Source organism: Bufo gargarizans, chromosome 6, assembly GCF_014858855.1.
Source record: "Bufo gargarizans isolate SCDJY-AF-19 chromosome 6, ASM1485885v1, whole genome shotgun sequence".
NCBI lineage: Eukaryota > Metazoa > Chordata > Amphibia > Anura > Bufonidae > Bufo > Bufo gargarizans.
The window spans coordinates 234436555-234459801 of NC_058085.1; the positions used below are offsets into that span (position 1 = coordinate 234436555).

At 46.4% G+C, this 23247-nt stretch overlaps 1 protein-coding gene across 3 annotated transcripts in view; it reads right to left on the bottom strand.

The window, feature by feature from the left end:
- The window catches only part of LOC122940981 (oocyte zinc finger protein XlCOF7.1-like), a 50669-nt gene that overhangs the window by 22362 nt on the left and 5060 nt on the right, over positions 1-23247 (bottom strand). For 2 of the 3 annotated variants that reach the window (XM_044297950.1, XM_044297948.1), the window contains exon 2: positions 14342-14485. The exons of the other annotated variant lie outside the window; for it this stretch is intronic. In XM_044297950.1, coding sequence (XP_044153885.1) covers positions 14342-14464 — 123 coding nt within the window. In that variant the 5' untranslated portion in view covers positions 14465-14485. The remainder of the gene's footprint in view (positions 1-14341; positions 14486-23247) is intronic. 3 annotated transcript variants of the gene reach the window in all.

The following is a 23247-nucleotide window of genomic DNA, read 5'->3' on the forward strand; positions in this document are numbered from 1 at the left end:
ATTTTTACATATACAATTTATACCTCCGTTGCATTAGCCCATGTCAGAAATAAAGATCTCGCACACAGTCATGGGAATCACAGAGCCAATGAGCAGCGCGATTAGGGGGGGATCGACCCCACTCCACAATGCATCGATCCACATGAAGGGCCACATATGAGAAACAAACGTCATAGAGGGAGATGTAAGTGGGAATACCATAATAGTATAGGGAGGGGCGGGAATACCGCCACTTCTCCCATTCAGTATTGAGTGCAGTATAGTAGTTGTTTAAAGGTCCCCTAGTCTTATCGAGGACTTCAGTGTTAGTGACCAATGTTGTCATCATCAGGTCACAAACTGAGTAATTCCCCCTGTCAGTTGGTTACCATTCCTGGAAACCTAAACATAGCAGACCCGGGAACATCCTCTAGATTACGGGGACTCACTTGTCCATGTCCATAAGAAATCCCACCCATCTCACCAAGGACAATTGCTCAAGAGGAGGCCAATCATGTTGTGAATCTAGACACTCGAGTGTGTCGATCAGACGCCCCCATTCTCACACAGCCCCACTCTTGTTATCACATGCATGCATGCGGATCAGAAAACGCACGGGCAATGCAACAGGGGACATTAATAGATCAATCATGTTATGTATTCAATTTTAGATTACATTACATACAAAGTACATTCATGTATTATGCGATATCAACACAATGTCTTGTAGGCCTTCATACTCAAAATTTAATCGTAAAGACAGAAATAGAAAAGAAACCTATATAAAAATGTTATAATGGTAAGTCTCATGATGGTCCAATGAAGAGACCTTCCATCCTTCCCCCTACTGTAACTACGCAAGATGTTCACCCTTAGTCCTAAGGATGAAAAAAACAATATATAAGATATAAAATCACCCTGTTCAATGAACAGGGGGCACAACCACATATTATTCCTGATAGAAGCAGGAGAGCAGAATCCGAGGCACAAACATCTAAGACAATAACCAGGGTCTATAGTCCACATTTAATCCCTGAGGTTTTACTGTATTGAGTTTGGCAATCCATCGCATCTCACATCTCTTGAGTAGAGCATGTCTATCTCCACCTCTCCGTGGAGTGGGGATATGATCCACCAACATACATTTGAGGTCCCTCTCCTTGTGACCCACATCAGTAAAGTGTTTTGGGACTGTATTCCCAAAAAGGGGCAGTCTTTTTATTTCTCTACTACGTGGATGTGCTGCGGAATTTCTTTATTCTATTATTTGGAGGTGGATCGCCGACTCAGCCGCTGGCACTCCCATTACACAATACGGATAGTGGTGCTGCCCACATTGCTTTCTTTATTATATATATATATATATATATATATATATATATATATATATATAAATAAATAAATAATAATAATAATAATAATGAAAAAAATCAGATTTTTTTTATTTAAATCCAATTTTTTTTAAATTTAAATCCAATTTTTTTTATATAAAATGCTTTTTGAGGAAAATATATTACCATCCAAAGGTTATTGAATTATGAAATAAAGATTACTTTTTTAATTATGTAGAATAGGGCTGTATATGTTTAATTTTTTGTTACATTCCATTAATCCAATCCATTCACAATGTCATGCTCTTCCAGAGGTTTTTGTAAGATTACTGGGTAGTTTCTCTGCCTACAAGATATTATCACAGATGCTTGGTTTAATTTTGGAGTTCTCAAAACTGAATTTATAACATGAAAAGAGTTGAGAAAAAGATCTTAATCCTAACTTCTACAAACCTATAAATACAGAATCAACCCCTTCAGTGCCAAGTTTAAAGTTCAGTGAATAGAATACAAACTATATTTTTCTGATTGTTTGGAGTGGAATAGATCTGCACAAGAAGAAAGTGAAACTAAGTGTAAGGAGGAAAAGGCAAGCAGACAAGGAGTACTACAAAATGAAAGTGAAACTTTCTGAGCACAGTACTGCACAGTCACAGACAGACAAGTCTTTGGGTCTTTTTGTGTGTATGACCTGAGGTTTATCACATTCTTTCCTTGGAGGAAAAAAACTATAATGGCAGCAGGCCGTAAAAGAGACTCAGTTTGGCAATATTTGAATGAAGTTCCTTTACCTATCGGTAAGGTAGACATGCGTGCAAAATGCAAACACTGCAACAAACATGGATGTTTAAGCAAATAACATGCTGTAATGTTATTGTTTCAGTTGAATAAATCCTATTTAAATTGTTATTATTAAGGTAATGATTCTTTTTCTCCTGCCTAAGTACAACAGAAAAATTGTCCAAATATGAATCTTTATGTAAAAAACTATAATTTAAATCAAGCCTTACTGACTAGTGATTTAAATCAAATCCACCGTGGTGGCGGCGGCCATTTTATGCAAGCTCAGTGCACCAGCACAGCATATGTGCTTTTGTGACATTCAAATCCAAGCTTGAAATACTGCAATAATAATCTGGGTTTACAAAAACACCAATTTTTGCAATATCCTACATCTGCTGCCTTTGCAAGTGTGCAATTTAAGCTAGAAATACAGCAATAATTTTCTGGGTTTTAAAAAAACACCCTTTTTGGGTAAAATACTCAATTTTACAGCCCTTGCTTCATCTGTACGTATGAAATGCAAGCGTTATATACTACTGTCACATTCCATTATTCAAAAAACTGTCATTGTGAGATACACGCGTTAGATACTGTTGTTCTATTCTGTTATAATTTTTTTTTTTTAAACCACACCTTTGGGCAAGATCTTAAATTTGAAAAATATGAGGAGAGCGTCAAATAAGGGATGTGACGCCGGTCATGGTGCTGCTGGTGGAGCTCCTGTTGCAGGGAGAGGACGTGGTCGATCTGTGCCAGCTACACGCACAAGTGAAACACCTTCCTCAGGTGCGAGTAGGCGACAGAACCTTCAGCGGTATTTGGTCGGGCCTAATGTGGCTCTACGAATAGTGAGGCCAGAACAAGTACAGGAGATAGTAAATTGGGTTGCTGACAGTGCCTCCAGTTCCTTTACATTGTCTCCCACCCAGTCTCCTGCTGAAAGATCAGAGTTGGCACCTGCAGCCGATGTCCGTCTTTCAACTCACCCCCTTGCAAATCAGCCAAGCAGTCTGAGCCCCAAGTCATGCAGCAGTCTCTTCTGCTTTCTGATGACTCTGCTAGCAGGGTTTCCCAGGGCCATCCACCTAACCCTGCCCCAGAAGTGGAAGAGATTGAGTGCACTGATGCCCAACCACTTATGTTTCAAGAGGAGTACATGGGAGGACCACCACAGCACGTCTCGGATGATGACGAAACACAGGTGCCAACTGCTGTGGCTTTCGAAAGTGTGCAGACCGACAAGGAGGGCAGGGGTGAAGACTGGGTGGAAGATTATGTGGAGGACGATGATGAGGTCCTCAACCCCACATGGAATCAAGGTCATGCAAGTGACCTGTGTAGTTCGGAGGAAGAGGCGGTGGTCGCACAGAGCCACCAGCACAGCAGAAGAGGGAGCAGGGTGCAAAATCGGAGCGACCGTTCCCTAGACAGTACGCCTGCTACTGCCCACCGCAGCAAGGGACTGAGCACACCAAAGCCACCTCCAAGGAGTTCCCTAGTGTGGCAGTTCTTCAGACAATGTGCTGACGACGAGATACGAATGGTTTGCATGCTGTGCAATCAGAGCCTGAAGTGAGGCATAAATGTTCTCAACCTGAGCACAACCTGCATGACCAGGCATTTAAGTGCCAAGCACGAGCTGCAAGGGTAGACACCTCAAAACCCAAGAAAGGTCTCTGGCCCCTCCTGCTTCTTCTTCTGCTGCAGTCTTGGGCTCTTCATCCACCTCAGGAGTGAGAGTGCCACCTGCCACCCCGCAAACAGAGGATCTGCCAGCAACACCACCACCTGGGTCACCAAGCATCTCCACAATGTCCCACGGAAGCGTTCAGCTGTCCATCTCCCAAACACCCCCCTACTCACCCGCGATTCCTGGCCCAGAATGGCAGCATTTTAAAATTACTGTCCTTCGAAATGCTGTCATTCCGTCTAGTGGAGACAGAGTTTTAAAAGCCTTATGGCGGTGGCTGTCCCACAGTAAGTCGTGCCCAGCCACCACTACTTTTCCAGGTGTGACATTACTTTCCTGCACAACCAAGTGGGGGACAAAATCAGGTGTGCAATACGCAACGCCATCTGTGGCAAGGTCCACCTAACTACGGATACGTGGACCAGTGAGCACGGTCAGGGACGTTATATCTCCATAACAGCACACTGGGTAAATGCAGTGGTGGCTGGGCCTGAGGCGGATAGCAGTTTGCCGCATGTCCTTCCATCACCGAGGATTGCAGGGCGCTTCAGTTTGCCTCCTGTTGCTTCCTCCTCCTACTCAGCTTCCTCATCCGGTCAGCGCAACACCTTCACCACCAACTTCAGCACAGCCAGGGGTAAACGACAGCAGGCAGTTTTAAAACGTATCCGTTTGGCGGACAAACCCCACACCGCGCAGGAGCTGTGGACGGGCCTTGAACAACAGACCGATGAGTGGTTGGTGCCAGTGAGCGTCAAGCCCGGCCTGGTGGTGTGCAATAAATCTCGTAGCAGCTCTGGGACTAGCCGGTTTGACGCACATCCCTTGCCTGGCGCATGTGCTGAATTTGGTGGTGCAGAGGTTGCTTAAAAATTACCCCGATATGTCAGAACTGCTGCATAAAGTGCGGGCCGTCTGCGTGCGCTTTCGGCGTTCTCACCCGGCTGCTGCTCGCCTGTCAGCGCAACTTCGGCCTTCCTGCTCACCCACTGATATGCGACGTGCCCACAAGGTGGAACTCCACCTTGCACATGCTGGCCAGACTGTGCGAGCAGCAGCAGGCGATGGTGGAGTTTCAGCTGCAGCACGCACGGGTGAGTCGCTCTGCGGAACAGCACCACTTCACCACCAATGACTGGGCCCCTATGGGAGACCTGTGTTCCTTGTTGCACTGTTTAGAGTACTCCACCAACATGGCCAGTGCCGATAACGCTGTTCTCAGCGTTACTATCCCACTTCTATGCCTCCTTGGAAAAAAACGCTGCTGGTGATGATGGAAGAGGATGTGGCACAGGAGGAGGAAGAGGGATCATTTCGTAGGGTTTCCGAGGGTGGGGTCCTGCATCCAGAAACCCAAGGTACACAATTGTCCAGCCAGGGCACAGTTCTGGAGGATGACGAGGTGGAGGATGAGCAGGAGGAACTATGTTCACAGCAGGGTGGCACCAAGACCAGCTCATGGCCATCACTGGTGCGTGGCTGGGGGGATACAAGAGGACACAGACGATACACCTCCCACAGAGGACAGCTTTTCGTTGCCTCTGGACAGCCTAGCACACATGAGCGATTACATGCTGCAGTGTCTCCGCAACGACCGCTGAGTTGCCCACATTCTAACTTGTGCTGATTACTGGGTGGCCACGCTGCAGAATCCCCGTTACAAGGACAACGTACCGTCCTTAATTCCGTCACTGGAGCGTGATTGTAAGATGAGCGAGTACAAGTGCACGCTGGTAGACGCGCTGCTGGTGGCATTCCCACATGACAGTGGGGGCACAGTGGAAGCACAAGGCGAAGGCAGAGGAGGTCGCCAACGCAGCTGGGGCACCACCAGCACCTTAGAAGGCAGGGTTAGCATGGCCGAAATGTGGAAAAGCTTTGCCACAACAACCAGCAACACCTGCTGACATGGAACGTCTTAGCAGGAGGCAGCATTTCAGCAACATGGTGGAGCAGTATGTGTGTACACGCCTACACGTACTGAATGACGGGTCTGCCCCCTTCAACTTCTGGGTCTCCAAATTGGGCACATGGCCCGAGCTTACCCTTTATGCCTTGGAGGGGCTGGCCTGCCCTGCAGCCAGTGTATTGTCTAAACATGTGTTTAGCACGGCAGGGGGTGTCATCACAGACAAGCGCAGCCGCCTGTCCACAGCCAATGTGGACAAGCTCACTTTCATTAAAATGAAAAATCAGGCATGGATCCCACAGGAATAGTCTGTACACCGGCCTTAACCAGCCATTGTTATACTACAGCGCAATTGCTTATTGTTGTATTTTGGATATTTCACACTCTTTTGGAGTGTACCCTAATAAATAAATAAAATTTTTATATATATAAAACAAAACAAAAAAAACTGTTGGCTACCTTGTCCTCCTCCACCTACACCGCTACGTCCACCGCCTCCTCAAACTCCTACTCCATATGGACCTCCACCTCAAAAAACAAGTTTATTTTTTTTCATTTGTACGTATTTTATTTTGTCATTTTACTAATTTGTCTGTTACATATTCAGGTGAAATTCACCACTTTTTGGGGGTGAATTACCACCGCTAGACCTAGTAGACAGGTAACATTTCACTAATTTGTCTGTTACATATTCGGGTGTAATTCACCAATTTTTGGGTGTGAATTACCACTGCTATACCTAGGAGACAAGTTAATAAACTTCACTAATTTTTCTGTTACATTCTTGGGTGACATTTTTTTTTTTTTGCCATGAATAAAACCCTGCTCTGCATAGGTGACAGGGAATTAAATTTGTAAAATTAGTCTTTAATGGGCCCTTTCATTCAATCCTTATGCTTTAATAACTTGTCCCACATTTCAGCTTAATCACATTGCAGCCATTGACCTCCCTTGGATGTGGTATCTCTTTCTCACACTCCCTCTCCGGCGTGGAACCCTGATTCGCCGATAACCATGATCAACATGGTAGGCTCAGAAAAGAACATCTAAAGTTGATAGAGAAGATATCCAAATGGATTGTGGACATCACAGGGACGTACGATCAGGCAGAAGTTATCTAGAGTCAACAAAGCGGTAGCACCTAACATTTCCAAATCCAAAATACCCCAGTGACATTCCCTATAATTTTTTATTAATCATTCCAATAACAGGACATCTTAAGAGTCCTGTATTGTTATTTATCGCCACTACCTCCCTGAGTCGGGAGTGGGCAATTGCCGCGCGGCCCCTCCTTTCCTTCAATTCTTCTGTTTTAATAGCTTCTCTCATTTCTTCCGCTCGATCACAATTACATTTCATCTATATATATATATATATATATATATATATATATATATATATATATATATATATATATATACACACATATACATATACACACACACACACACGTTCTCCCCCCCCCCCCCCATAAGGGTGGTGGGAGGGTAAATGGAGAAGAAAAGAAAAAAAAAAAAAAGCAGTATAAAATAATTGGTTAGGGTAAGATGGAAATGTATCTAATGTTTTGGAGATATTGAAATATTTGATGTGTTTGGAATATATATATATATGTTTCCTTTTATGTAATGAAAATAAAGATTGGAAAAAAAAAAAAAAAAGATCTCCCTTGGATGTGGTCTCTCTTTCTCACGAGATCAGGGCCCTCCTGACGGGATGCTGGAGTCTCAGACACCGACATAGTGGTGGCGATGCTGCCTCAGAGCTGCATGAGCACCACTCATTTCTCCCGGCGCCTGACTTCACCCTGATGTGTCCGGCGTGTTGCGACATAGCTCCGCCTTCCCCCGACTGTCAGCCCAGAGGATCAATGCAGCACCGACTTTCGCAGCACACACGCGGGTCCCAAATAGATCATACATCAGCAGTCTGCTTCCTACCTCAAAGTGGAAGGGGGACCGCGATAGTAAGAAGCGCAGGGCCCAGCATGAGCCAGAGCGAGCGTCCATATTGCCCCCACTGCCCAGTCTTAGCCATGGGAAGGCAGCAGGGGATGAAGGTAAAAAAGCATAGGAATCTTCACCTCCCCACAGGGAGGCCTTGCTCTGTATGCTAATCCCATAGGGCAGGAATAATACTGAGGGTGAGGAGGTTTGGGGGCAATTTAAACTCACTCTTTATATTCCTGCCCCTACAGAGGTCAAGGGTAATCTCACTTGTGGCCGTCATGGTGGATGGAATGGAAAATGTGGTGCAAGCGAGCAGAATTTTGGCGCACGTCTCCATGAAAGTAGGCAAATTGTGAAGCAACTCGCCACTCAAAACAGAGACCGAAAAGTACTCCAGCCCTTAGGTGGCATTGAAATTAGACGGTTTTTACAACAAAATCTGGCACAGAATAAGGAGCACATACCTAAATTGGTCGGAAATCAGGCACAAAAGTTAGGCTCAACAGGAACAAATGCCTCCAAAACAGTTGCAATAATAAGCTGGTAAATGAGACTTAAAAATAAGACAGTCGGAAAAAGGCTTTTTACTCATGAAAACATTAAGAATTTTAGGTTTTCATTAGCTGTAATCCATAATCAACATTAAAAGAAATAAACACATGAAATAGATCACTCTGTGTGTAATGAATCTATATACCCGATGAAACCCTAATACAGATCATAAAGTAGTTGGAAAGTTTAAAAACCTAGGTGCAAATTAACCGCCTCCGGACCGCCTAACGCAGATGTGCGGTCCGGAGGCGGCAGCCCTGCGCTCAACGACGCATATACGCGTCATCTCGCGAGGGCCGGCATTTCCTGTGAACGCGCGCGCGCTCACAGGAACGGAAGGTAAGCGAGTGGATCTCCAGCCTGCCAGCGGCGATCGCTCGCTGGCAGGCTGGAGATCCGAATTTTTTAACCCCTAACAGGTATATTAGACGCTGTTTTCATAACAGAGTCTAATATACCTCCTACCTGGTCCTCTGGTGGTCCCTTTTGTTAGGATCGACCACCAGAGGACTCAGGTAGCTCAGTACAGTCGCACCAAACACCACACTACACTACATCCCCCCCCCCCCCCGTCACTTATTAACCCCTTATAAACCCCTGATCACCCATGATCACCCCATATAAACTCCCTGATCACCCCCCTGTCATTGATCACCGCCCTGTCATTGATCACCCCCCTGTCAGGCTCCGTTCAGACGTCCGTATGATTTTTACGGATCCACGGATACATGGATCGGATCCGCAAAACGCATACGGACGTCTGAATGGAGCCTTACAGGGGGGTGATCAATGACAGGCGGGTGATCACCCATATACACTCCCTGATCACCCCCCTGTCATTGATCACCCCCCTGTAAGGCTCCATTCAGACGTCCGCATGATTTTTAGGGATCCATGGATACATGGATCGGATCCGCAAAACACATGCGGACGTCTGAATGGAGCCTTACAGGGGGTGATCAATGACAGGCGGGTGATCACCCATATACACTCCCTGATCACCCCCCTGTCATTGATCACCCCCCTGTAAGGCTCCATTCAGACGTCCGCATGTGTTTTGCGGATCCGATCCATGTATCCATGGATCCGTAAAAATCATGCGGACGTCTGAATGGAGCCTTACAGGGGGGGGTGATCAGTGACAGGGGGGTGATCACCCTGATCACCCCCTGTCATTGATAGCCCCCCTGTAAGGCTCCATTCAGACGTCCGCATGTGTTTTGTGGATCCGATCCATGTATCCATGGATCCGTAAAAATCATGCGGACGTCTGAATGGAGCCTTACAGGGGGGGTGATCAGTGACAGGGGGGTGATCACCCTGATCACCCCCTGTCATTGATAACCCCCCTGTAAGGCTCCATTCAGACGTCCGCATGTGTTTTGTGGATCCGATCCATGTATCCATGGATCCGTAAAAATTATACGGACGTCTGAATGGAGCCTTACCAGGGGGGTGATCAATGACGGGGGGTGATCAATGACGGGGGGTGATCAGGGAGTCTATATGGGTGATCACCCCCCTGTCATTGATCACCCCCCTGTCATTGATCACCCCCCTGTCATTGATCACCCCCCTGTCAGGCTCCATTCAGACATTTTTTTTTGGCACAAGTTAGCGGAAATTTTTTGTTTGTTTTTGTTTTTTCTTACAAAGTCTCATATTCTACTAACTTGTGTCAAAAAATAAAATCTCACATGAACTCACCATACCCCTCACAGAATCCAAATGCGTAAACATTTTTAGACATTTATATTCCAGACTTCTTCTCACGCTTTAGGGCCCCTAAAAAGCCAGGGCAGTATAAATACCCCACATGTGACCCCATTTCGGAAAGAAGACACCCCAAGGTATTCCGTGAGGGGCATATTGAGTCCATGAAAGATTGAAATTTTTGTCCTAAGTTAGCGGAAAGTGAGACTTTGTGAGAAAAAAAACAAAAAAAAAAAATCAATATCCGCTAACTTATGCAAAAAAATAAAAAAAATTCTAGGAACTCGCCATGCCCCTCATTGAATACCTTGGGGTGTCTTCTTTCCAAAGTTGGGTCACATGTGGGGTATTTATACTGCCCTGGCTTTTTAGGGGCCCGAAAGTGTGAGAAGAAGTCTGGGATCCAAATGTCTAAAAATGCCCTCCTAAAAGGAATTTGGGCCCCTTTGCCCACCTTGGCTGCAAAAAAGTGTCACACATCTGGTATCGCCGTACTCAGGAGAAGTTGGGGAATGTGTTTTGGGGTGTCATTTTACATATACCCATGCTGGGTGAGAAAAATATCTTGGTCAAATGCCAACTTTGTATAAAAAAAAAATGGGAAAAGTTATCTTTTGCCAAGATATTTCTCTCACCCAGCATGGGTATATGTAAAATGACACCCCAAAACACATTGCCCAACTTCTCCTGAGTACGGCGATACCAGATGTGTCACACTTTTTTGCTGCCAAGGTGGGCAAAGGGGCACATATTCCAAAGAGCACCTTTCGGATTTCGCAGGCCATTTTTTACACATTTTGATTGCAAGGTACTTCTTACACATTTGGGCCCCTAAATTGCCAGGGCAGTATAACTACGCCACAAGTGACCCCATTTTGGAAAGAAGACACCCCAAGGTATTCCGTGAGGGGCATGGCGAGTTCCTAGAATTTTTTATTTTTTGTCGCAAGTTAGTGGAATATGAGACTTTGTAAGAAAAAAATAAAAATAAAAAATCATCATCATTTTCCGCTAACTTGTGACAAAAAATAAAAAGTTCTATGAACTCACTATGCCCATCAGCGAATACCTTAGGGTGTCTACTTTCCGAAATGGGGTCATTTGTGGGGGTTTTCTACTGTTTGGGCATTGTAGAACCTCAGGAATCATGACAGGTGCTCAGAAAGTCAGAGCTTCTTCAAAAAGCGGAAATTCACATTTTTGTACCATAGTTTGTAAACGCTATAACTTTTACCCAAACCATTTTTTTTTTTTGCCCAAACATTTTTTTTTTATCAAAGACATGTAGAACTATAAATTTAGCGAAAAATTTATATATGGATGTCGTTTTTTTTTGCAAAATTTTACAGCTAAAAGTGAAAAATGTCATTTATTTTGCAAAAAAATCGTTACATTTCGATTAATAACAAAAAAAGTAAAAATGTCAGCAGCAATAAAATACCACCAAATGAAAGCTCTATTAGTGAGAAGAAAAGGAGGTAAAATTCATTTGGGTGGTAAGTTGCATGACCGAGCGATAAACGGTGAAAGGAGTGTAGTGCCGAAGTGTAAAAAGTGCTCTGGTCATGAAGGGGGTTTCAGCTAGCGGGGCTGAAGTGGTTAAAGGGGTTGTCCAGCGGTTAAAAAGGGTTTTCGGAATTTTATTGATGAAGATCAGGATAGGTCACCAATATCAGATCAGAGAGCGCAGCCTTCCCTTCATTGTTTACCTGCTCACCGTCGACATCACAGCGGTGAGCAGGTGTAATTACAAGAAGTGAATGGGACGGCTCACATAGAAGTGAATGGGACGGCTCCTTCCCATTCAAGTGTATAGGAACGAGCAGTTTCATTGAAGTGAATGGGACAGCTTGTCTCGCGGCTGTGATGTCGACAGCGAGCAGGTAAACAATGAAGGGAGGACTGCACTCGCACAGCAAGCAGCCTTCTCTTCAACTAGCTGATCAGCGTGGGTGCTGGGAGTTGCCCTCCCCCCCCGGTCCGATATTGATGACCTATCCTTAGGAAAACCTAGAAGTCCTAGAAAACTCCTTTAATATTTATAACTATCAGTATAGGCAATCAATATCTGATCGGTGGGGTCTCAACACCCGGCACCCCCCACGATCAGCTGTTAGAAGAGGTGGTGGTGCTCCATGTGAATGCCACTTCCTCTTCATTATATTGCACTTCCTCTCTGTAGAGCAATGTAATACACATACTCGCTCTATTCAAGTGAATAGAGGAAGTGCTTGTAATTACACTACGCCACCGCTCCACAGGAGACAAGACGTAGTGTGAAGACCAGGTGCGCCGCCTCCTCGTCAAACAGCTGATCAGAAGTCGGGTCCCCCGCCGATCAGATATCGATGATAGGGCTGAAACGATTACTCGATTAAATCGAGTAACTCGACACAAAAAATACTTGCTGCAAATTTTTTGCATCGAGGATTTGTTTGTGCCAAAAAAAATTGTGCTTGCTATTACTCACGGTCCATGGTCTCCCGCTGCCCGGCACTGCACTGTAGGGCTGCAGCTAACGATTATTTGAATAATCGATTAGTTGCCGATTAATTTCTACGATTAATCGATTAATCGGAAAAAACGACAAAATTACCAAACAGAGAGGTTTATATGATCTTACTTGAAAAATTATGTTTAAAGGCCATATTAAAACAAATTGTGGACGACACTATTATGGGGGATCTGTGGACGACACTATTATGGGGGATCTGTGGACGACACTATTATGGGGGATCTGTGGACGACACTATTATGGGGGATCTGTGGACGACACTATTATGGGGGATCTGTGGACGACACTATTATGGGGGATCTGTGGACGACACTATTATGGGGGATCTGTGGACGACACTATTATGGGGGATCTGTGGACGACACTATTATGGGGGATCTGTGGACGACACTATTATGGGGGATCTGTGGACGACACTATTATGGGGGATCTGTGGACGACACTATTATGGGGGATCTGTGGACGACACTATTATGGGGGATCTGTGGACGACACTATTATGGGGGATCTGTGGACGACACTATTATGGGGGATCTGTGGACGACACTATTATGGGGGATCTGTGGACGACACTATTATGGGGGATCTGTGGACGACACTATTATGGGGGATCTGTGGACGACACTATTATGGGGGATCTGTGGACGACACTATTATGGGGGATCTGTGGACGACACTATTATGGGGGATCTGTGGACGACACTATTATGGGGGATCTGTGGACGACACTTATGGGGGATCTGTGGACGGCGTAGTTATGGGGGATCTGTGGACGGCGTAGTTATGGGGGATCTGTGGACGGCGTAGTTATGGGGGATCTGTGGACGGCGTAGTTATGGGGGATCTGTGGACGGCGTAGTTATGGAGAGGGGGATCTGTGCACTGTTATGGGCATAACAGTGCACAGATCCCTTTCCTCATAACAGTGCACAGATCCCTTTCCTCATAACAGTGCACAGATCCCTTTCCTCATAACAGTGCACAGATCCCTTTCCTCATAACAGTGCACAGATCCCTTTCCTCATAACAGTGCACAGACCCCCCTCCCCATAGCAGTGCCATAGACAGATCCTCCCCCCCTTCCCATAGCAGTGCCATAGACAGATTCCCCCTTCCCCCTTCCCCCTTCCCCCTTCCCAACAGCCCCGGCCCCGATGCTTGCATCTTTATTTTACCTTTTTACAATGACGCTCCCGCTCCTGTAACAGCCAGGCAGAGCGGACGGCGGCGTAACGTCACTCAATCACGTGACGCGCCTGCTCCGCCCACCTCATGAATGAAGGAGGCGGAGCAGGCGTGTCACGTGAGTGAGTGACGTTACGCCGCCGTCCGCTCTGCCTGGCTGTTACAGGAGCGGGAGCGTCATTGTAAAAAGGTAAAATAAAGATGCAGCGACCGCCCGCCCGAATAGCAACGAATCGGCGATTATTCGATAACTGGATTCGTCGACAACGAATCCAGTTATCGAATATAATCGATTACATCGATTAATCGTTGCAGCCCTACTGCACTGTATCCTGACATACACACATCGTCAGAATGTAGGGCACATAAGTGCTCACTCTGACCTGACGCTGTGTGATGTGCAGAGCGTGACGAAGACAATGCAACTGCGGAGTGTCTGCGGTGCCCCTACAGGAAAGTTACGCGTTTTACTTCACTGGCGCTGGGGACTGATAGCTAGAAAGGGGAGATGATGGCATTGGGGGGGGGGGGGGGGGGGGACCCTGATGGCACCGGAGGGTCACCAATATTAACATTAACGGCTGGACGACTCCTTTAAGGCTCTGCATTCTGAAGTCTAAAAGATTAGCTATGAGTTTTTCAGGTTTGCCAAACGTATTACTTTTCCATCCACATATCAATGACTTCCCATACACTGAGAAACGTTACTGTGACATGATTCCCAGAATCCCTCACCTCTCCAGTCAGCACACAGATGATCTCCAGGGTGAGCCTTAATATCATCTCCATAACTGGACTCCCACCCTTGTCCATCATTTGTGAAATATGCCGATGTTCCCGCAGTGGACTGTAGGGCATGTGGAAGCGCCGTCCAGGACCCTGCAGTGGATTAAATAAAGATTACTTTCAGCCTACGTAACCCGATAAGAATATTGGGGGAAGGACTGAGTGGTTTGGACTTGTTAATACCATGGAAGCAATCCTGATGCCTTCATCATATTATGTCACCAGTGGACTACGTTGTGTCCACTTCTCTGGGTGTAAACTACAAGACGCACAAAGCAGGCTATGACCATTATCAGTAATAACTGATAGCTATCTGCTGGCTGCCAAGCTAAGCTTATAGAAACCATGACGACGTTTATCAAACTGGTATAAGGAAAACTGGTTTAGCTGCCCCTAGCAACCAATCAGATTCCACCTTTCATTTTCCAATGGGCAACTAAGCCATTTTTCCTATACACTAGTTTGATAAATCTCCCCCCAGATCTTTACTTTAGGGTCATGGTGATAGCCCTATTTTTCAAGAAGGGCAAACTAGGTGAAACAAAGTGCCGGCACGCGGTGCAGATTACGTGCGTTTTTTCTGCACAGATTTTTGTGTGGAAAAAAACTTGCGTAATACAGTACCAGCAAAGTGTATGAGATTGGACAAATCTCACGTACACTTTGCTTTTCTTCAACAACGGTTGTTTGCATGAGCCCTAAGGGTGAGATTTGAAGAAAACCTGCACAAAAAAATAAAAATAAATAAAAACCACACAAAAAATATGTCTCCGTAGTGCTCCGTGCCACACCGTATCTCCTAGATTGCGGACCCATTCAAGTGAATGGGTCCACATTCATAATACGGCACACACATGGACGGTGCCCCATGCCTGTATTTCGGTCCGCAATTTATGAAGCTGCTACGGGCGTGTGCATGAGGCCTAAATCTACACTGTGTGAAGCCACCCATAGCCTATGTTCACATCTGTGTTGGAGGCGCCGTTAGGGCCGCATGGTGGACTCTGTTTGTGTCACGGATTAGAGTGGGGGGTAACTCTAATCCGTGTGATGTTAAGTTAAGTGGAAGCTGCTTGACCAGGACAACAGAATTAGGGAGCAGGTCACCTCCTAGCGCATCCCTAATCTGACCCTGACTCCTAGCTGTATGAGCCAACCCTGATGGTAGGAGGGCTCATACTCAGGAACCTCGCTTCCCTACTAGCCCTGGACAGGTCCCTGAGCTAGGAGCTGGATAAGACATCCTGTTCCTCTTGGATACAGACGGACAGGAGTCTAAACTTGCCAAGCTGCAAGAGAAGAGAAACATCAACAGCCTATGGATATGGCAGGAGAGTGAAAGACTGCCACCCCTACCTGCCACAGACACGATCCTGTGCTCAACTGCTGATGTCCACACCCAACATAAAAGGACACAGCACACACACATAAACACACAGGAAGCCAGATCCATAGCTGCAATAATAACAGACACCACATAAACATAAAATAACATCATGTAACAAACTTATGACCACAAGGGTGGCCCACACTGGCAGATGGTAAAGGAACCAGGAGGAGGACTCCAGCTTAACAAGAAGGCTGGAGTACCCCCTCAGACCTCTGATCTCAGCATAAGCTTTATAGCCCAAAGTGGCCACACCCACACACAGACACACCCAGTGTTCACACACTAAGAAGGGAGTTAATCCTTCCTACACCAGGCAAGGGAAGAAAGCCACTTAAAGGGGAAGTGCACACATAACTTAAACCCCGTGCACACCAGACATAGAAAGTGCATATATACACACACATACATAGGCAGAGGCAACCGCACGCATCAACAGTGAGATGCCTAGCAACCAGCTCAGGCTGCTACACTGCCAACAAACACCTGTTGTCCGCGGCAACCGCACTAGAGGCAAACTACTAACAGCCCCCAGCTGCGGTTGACAAAACACCCAGACCGCGGGCAACTGCATGCGGCTCCCAAGGAGTCACGACCATGAACATGGGCGTGACAGTTTGTCCAGTAAAATTCCAGGCCTTCTAATGAAACTAGGCAGCTCCTGTATAGTCAACTGGGGTCCATTGAGGGCCGTTCATTTCTATTATTTGACAGAAACACTGCGTCTGTTGTTATCACTGTTCGGAAAAGAACAGAAGGAATAATAACTGGAGATATGAACAATTCTCTATATCATTTTCAAGATCTCTGTTTGCCGTCAGTGAATACAAACATTTTTGTTTGCACCTCTAAAGCCTTATTCACACATCAGTGTTTTGGTCAGTGATTTCTATCAGTGATTGTGAGCCAATATCTTGTCCACAAATATTGGACAAAAATGATGATTACTTACCAGTAATTACATTTTCCCATCACCCATGAGAGAGGATCCGCCCCCCCAGACAGGAAAACTACAGAATAAAAGGGCAGACACTCTCCTCCCAATACAGTGTGATATCCAAGCATTTATTCATTTTTTATGCTACACCGTGTAAATATAGAACCAACACACAGAAAAGAAAACCCCAACAGGGAAGGAATATAAGGGTGCAGTCATGGGCTCAGCAAAATCAAGTTACCGGTAAGTAATCATCATTTTTCCCTTCACCCATGACAGCACCACAAGAGAATTCCCAAAGGAAAAATCAGGGTGGGAGAGTAGAAAGGAGACGGTAGCGTTTAATAAAAAGGGAGGGAGATGACCAGGTGGCGGCTCTGCAAATATCTTCTATAGGGACAGAGGATCTTTCTGCCCAGGAGGTGGCCACCGCCCTGGTAGAGTGTGCCTTCAGCCCTGCTGGAGGGGAAACACCAGAGGAATGATAAGACAAAGAGATAGCAGAGACACTCCATCTAGCAATGGAACTTTTGGAGGCCATGCCACCCTTATTCACTCCTTGAAAGAGAGCAAAAAGAGCGAAGAAGTTCTGCGCCAATCTTTTATGCAAGATACACAGTTAATTAATGCCCTCCTGACGTCCAGGCAATGAAGGGATCTTTCTTCTGACTTTGGATTCTTAAAAAGAGTCGGAAGAATAATCTCCTGAGATCTATGAAATTTGGTAACGACTTTTGGAAAGAAAGCGAATCAGGACATATCACCACTTTGTCCTCTAAGATTGTGGTATAAGGAGGATGGATAGAGATGGCCTGGATCTCATTCACTCTGCGGGCAGAAGTTAAAGCTATTAGCAAACATAACTTCAAGGTGAGGTTTTTGACAGAACTGGATAACTGGATTCAATTGGTTCAAATGGGGGGGGGAGTTAGGGCTTTTAAGACTAGGTCCAAATCCCACGGGGGAGGTCTAGTTGGCGCTATTGGGGTAGAACGCCCTGCCCTACTGCCCTAAAGAATCTTGAAACCTATGGACATTCTGCTATGTCCTGATTAACCACCTCCGGACCGCCTAACGCAGATGTGCGGTCCGGAGGCGGCAGCGCTGCGCACAGTCACGCATATACGCGCCATCTCGCGAGACGCGAGATGGCGCGCTTTGCTGGCCCGCGCATGCGCAGTTCGGGCCGGCATTTCGTCGAGGAGTAATTCGTCATCAGCTTGCCAGCCAATGATCGCGGCTGGCAAGCTGATGATTTTTAAAAAATCCAATCAAAGGCCAGATAACAGATCATATTAGTAAATATGATCTGTTATATGGCTGGCCTGCTCCTCTGCTGGTTCTTTTCGTCGGTTGGATCCAGCAGAGGAGCAGGCTTCACAGTGAGTACACCAACACTACACACTTAGCCCCAGATCACCCCCCTGAACCCCAATTAACCCTTTGATCACCCCTGTCAATCACTAGTGAAAGGAAAAAGTGATCAGTGCAAACTGTCACTTTTCTTTTTCACTGGTATTGACCGTTAGGTTTTAGGTATAGTTTAGGCCCCTTGGTTAGGTAGTTTAGGGATCAGTTAGCGGCCAGCCCACCGCACCGCAGTCCGTTATTCGCTGATTATCGTATCGCTAATCAGCATTTGTACTTTTATAGTATCTGGAAGTGATCAAAACTGATCACGGTCAGATCTATAATTGTATTAGTGTCACTTTAGTTCACCCTCCACCCAAAACGCAGTGTTTGCCCGATCAGGCATGATCGGTTGCCCACACCCGCCCCACCGCAGTGACAAAAAAATTTTTTTTTTTGATCGCTCCACATTCACTTTACACGCGCTGCGGCGATAAAAAAAAATCTGTTTTGATATTTTTATCAACCGCAGCGGCCTCCGGTACTTCGCTAGCCTCCCCTTTGTAAGACAGGCTTGCTTTTTTTTCTTGGGTAGTCTCAGGGAATACCCCTAAATTTAGTTGCCCAAATGTCAAACAGGGGGGTATTCTTCTGAAGAGGCCTACAGGCTTCTGACCCAGTCGGATGAGGAGTGGGAACCCTCATCTGATGAATCCAGCGGGTCAGAATACGAACCTGTAGAAAGCAGTGGCTCTCTGACCCAAAGTTCGGACGAGGAGGCTGAGGTCCCTGATAGCACCAGGAGTACCCGGCCCCGTGTCGCTAGACCGCAGGTTGAGCAGGATCCGCTTCAAGAGCAGCAGAGTGGGGCTGCTGCTGTCGGATTACGTGGTGAGGCATACACCAGCAGCGCAGCCCTCCCTGGACCTAGTACCAGCACTGCCGTAGAACCTGGTGAAGTAGCGAGCACCAGAAGGACAGTTGAAGCTGGTACGGTGGCACGTGCAGTAGTGACCCCGTCGCAGCCACCGCAAAGACGTGCCCGTAGAGCCCCTAGAATCCCTGAGGTGCTGGCAAACCCTGATTGGCAGTCCCCAACTTCAGCCGCACCTGTAGTTTTCCCTTTCACTGCCCAGTCTGGAGTTCGGGTTGAGACAGCTCAGATCGGTTCGGCCCTGGGATTTTTTTGAGCTGTTCTTGACTGCGGAGCTCTTAGACTTAGTTGTGGCAGAAACAAACAGGTATGCCACACAATTTATAACCGCTAACCCGGGAAGCTTTTATGCCCAGCCTTTCCGGTGGAAACCAGTCCAAGTTTCCGAAATTAAAACTTTTCTGGGCCTCCTCCTCAACATGGGTCTAACTAAAAAGCATGACTTGCGGTCATATTGGTCCACGAACCCAATTCATCACATGCCCATGTTCTCTGCTGCTATGTCCAGGGCACGTTTTGAGGCCATCATGCGTTTCCTGCACTTTAGTGACAACACCGCCTCCCGTCCGAGAGGCCACCCTGCTTTTGACCGGCTCCACAAAATTCGGCCCCTCATAGACCATTTCAACCTGAAATTTGCAGATTTGTATAACCCAGAGCAAAACATATGCGTAGACGAGTCCCTAATACATTTTACCGGGCGCCTTGGCTTCAAACAATACATCCCAAGCAAGCGCGCCCGGTATGGGGTCAAATTGTATAAGCTCTGTGAAAGGGCCACAGGCTATACCCACAAATTTCGGATCTATGAGGGAAAAGATCAGACCCTGGAGCCGGTCGGTTGCCCTGACTACCTGGGGAGCAATGGGAAGACAGTTTGGGACTTGGTGTCACCCTTATTCGGCAAGGGGTACCATCTTTATGTGGACAATTTTTACACAAGTGTGGCCCCCTTTAGGCATTTGTTTCTAGAACGGATTGGCGCCTGTGGCACCGCGCAAACTAGTCGCACGGGCTTCCCCCAACGGCTCGTTACCACCCGTCTTGCAAGGGGGCAGAGGGCCGCACTGTGTAACGAAGAACTGCTCGCGGTGAAATGGAGAGACAAGCGTGACGTTTACATGCTCTCCTCCATTCACGCAGACACGACAATACAAATTGAGCGAGCAACCCGTGTCATTGAAAAGCCCCTCTGTGTCCACGACTATAATGCGCTCATGGGAGGGGTGGACTTCAATGACCAGATGTTGTCTCCGTATTTAGTTTCCCGCAGAACCAGACGCTGGTATAAGAAGGTGTCTGTATATTTGATTCAATTGGCTGCATATAATAGTTTTGTTCTCTACAGTAAGGCTGGGAGAACTGGATCCTTCCTCAAATTTCAGGAAGAGATCATCGAGAACCTCCTGTGGCCTCATCCACCAGTGTAGTTAGCCGTCTACACGAGCGACATTTCCCGAATGTCGTTCCTGGTACCTCAACCCAACAGTCACCCCGAAAAAGATGTTGTGTCTGTAGCAGGAGTGGAATAAGGCGTGACACCCGCTATTTCTGTCCTGACCACCCTGCCCTATGCTTTGGAGAGTGTTTCCGGAAGTACCACTCACAGGTACACTATTAGCATAGGGATCATCTCACCAGGACAGGCACACAGGGTTATTAGGGCCCATTCACTCACACAGCTGCTGCAAACGTCTCCTTTCACCTGGGACAAAGTGCATAACGCACTTCGCCACATCTTTGGGCGATTTGCGCTTTGCACATTGACCCATGGGGAAGGAGAGGTTTGTTCTATAAAAGGTAAAAAAAAAAAAACACACCAGTAAGCAAAAAGGTTAATGTTCAGTTAAAGTTAAAGTTTATATATTCTGTTCCAAAGTTAATAAAATTATTGCGTTGCGGCCTGGTTTTTTCTTTTTTTTTTTTTTACCTTCCAGGTGGACCAACCGATCGACTAGCTGCAGCACTGATGTGCATTCTGACAGGGGGGGGGGAGTAATATCCTATATTTTTCTGCCACCGGGATTAAAACAGATTTTTATGATAATTTTAGAACTTTGTTTTCCATAGCAGAAACATCTAATGTTGAGGGCTGATCTTTGGTAGGCAAGAATCTTACTAAAGGGGTATGACTGAATTCTAACTTTAATACGTTGAGAATGGTGTCCAGAATCCACAGACTTGAGGAAAATCGTGACCAAGCATGAAAGAAATTTCTTAATCTGCCTCCTACCTGTCCCCTGGCGTCATTGTTAATCTTGTTTCTTTTTGTCCCCAAAGGACTGATTGAAGAATAAACTTCTACCCTTCCTTTGGTTACGAAATCTATCTTCTCTGGACTTTTATTCTGACCACTGACTACTTCTGAAGGGCCGCTTTGTCTAATAAATCATCCAGGGCAGGCCCAAATAGGTATTCCCCTTCACAAGGGACACCGCATAGCTTGTCAACCCAATTCTTCGGCCAAAGAGCCTTGCGTGCCGAATTAGACAAAGTGGCGGACTTTGCTGCGGATAGAATCGGCAGAGGCATCTGCCAGGAAGTCGGCTACCTTTTTTTATTGTCGACAGGGATGCTGGAATTTTCTCTCTAGGGCATCTATTCTTTAGTTGGTCCTCTAACTCTGATAACCATACTATAAGAGAACAGGCTGTACAAGTAGAAGCTATGCTTGGTCTAAACGAGGAAGTTGAAGCCTCCCAAGCTCCCTTAAGAAAGTGTCGGCTTTCTTATCTAATGGATCCTTTAACATTCCCATATCAACAAAGGACAACGCTGTTTTCCTGGAGACTTTGTAGATTGCCACGTCCACCTTAGGCGCTTTATCCCACAGTCCTCCTCCTTAAATGGATATTTTCGTTTGAGATTTTTTTTTAGATAAAAACCCCCTTATTAGGCTTTCTCCACTCCCCTTTAATCAAGGCGGTAACATTTTTATAAACTGGGAAAGTACTGTGGTGTTGGGATTCTAGCCCCCCAAACATAATGTCCTGTACAGACCTGGGCTCTTATCTCCTCCATGCCCATAGTAGAACACACAGCTTTTAGAAGTTTCTCTGTATCCTCCATGGGAAAGAACAGCCTGCTGCTAGTTTCGCCTTCCTCAGCAGACGACAGGGAAGAGTCACTAGAATAGCCAAATAAGGAGGAATGAATCTTCATCTGAAGATGATAATTGCTCCTGTGCCGACTCCCTGCGCTTCATTCTAGGGTCTTTCTCCCCCCTTTCTTGGACGATAGGGTAGAATTGACCTTAGATCTAACCAATTGCTGCAGACATACATAAAAAGATGGTGACTCTTCTGCCATTGTTTTATCAATGCACGGCTGACACATTTTCTTCTCCCAGTCAGAAGACTAACCCACTTTACATAGAGCACATTCTTTATGCCTCTTTTTAGACACCACCTTCCTAGGTGCAAAACATCAGTACAAGTGTATCAGCACACAAAATCTAAGCTAAAAGCCCAGTACACTCACCCCTTTAGAGGTACTGATGCAAGAGGGACCACAGACTCCTCAGCAAGTTTGTCCTCCTCCATGGTGCAGCAGCTGGCAGCCCGTAAACACTCTCCTGCAATAGTCTGTGCTGGACGCCAGAGAAAAAAAACCTCACAGCGCGCCTCTTAATAGGCGCATCCTGATGACGCCACAGCCGACGCAGTGCGCCGATCACGTGACCGGAAAGGACTTCCTCGGCCCTCTGCCAGAAGCTCCTCCTCCTCCCCCCCCCTTGTATCAGCATTCGTGCCTTCGATCCTCAGGCACCGTAAGCTCCAGCACTCCGGGGATTCACTCTGCCTCTGCCCGTCCTCATAGCTTCAGGACCGCAGGTATTGAGGGGATAGTATCCATGGAAGCACTGCCAGAGGGAAGGACCTGTAAGGAAAGAAAAACTGCAGGCTTCCCCAGAGACAGGAAACCACACTGAATTGGGAGGAGAGTGTCCTCCCTTTTATTCTGTAGGTTGCCTGTCTGTGGGGGCGGATCCTCTTTCGTGGTGCTGTCATGGGTGAAGGGAAAAATTGTCATTTCTATCATAGGGCTAGCTGAATGCATTCCGCAAAATGTGTGTTTTACGGATCCACAACTTGCGAACTGCAAAACATTGTTGTGTGAACGTACCCTAAAGCATAAAGTCTTATTCACACGTCAATGATTTCCATCAGCGATTGTGAGCCAAAACCAGGGCTGGAGCCTCCACAGATAAGTTATAAAGGAAAGGTCTGCACCTGATCTGTGCATAG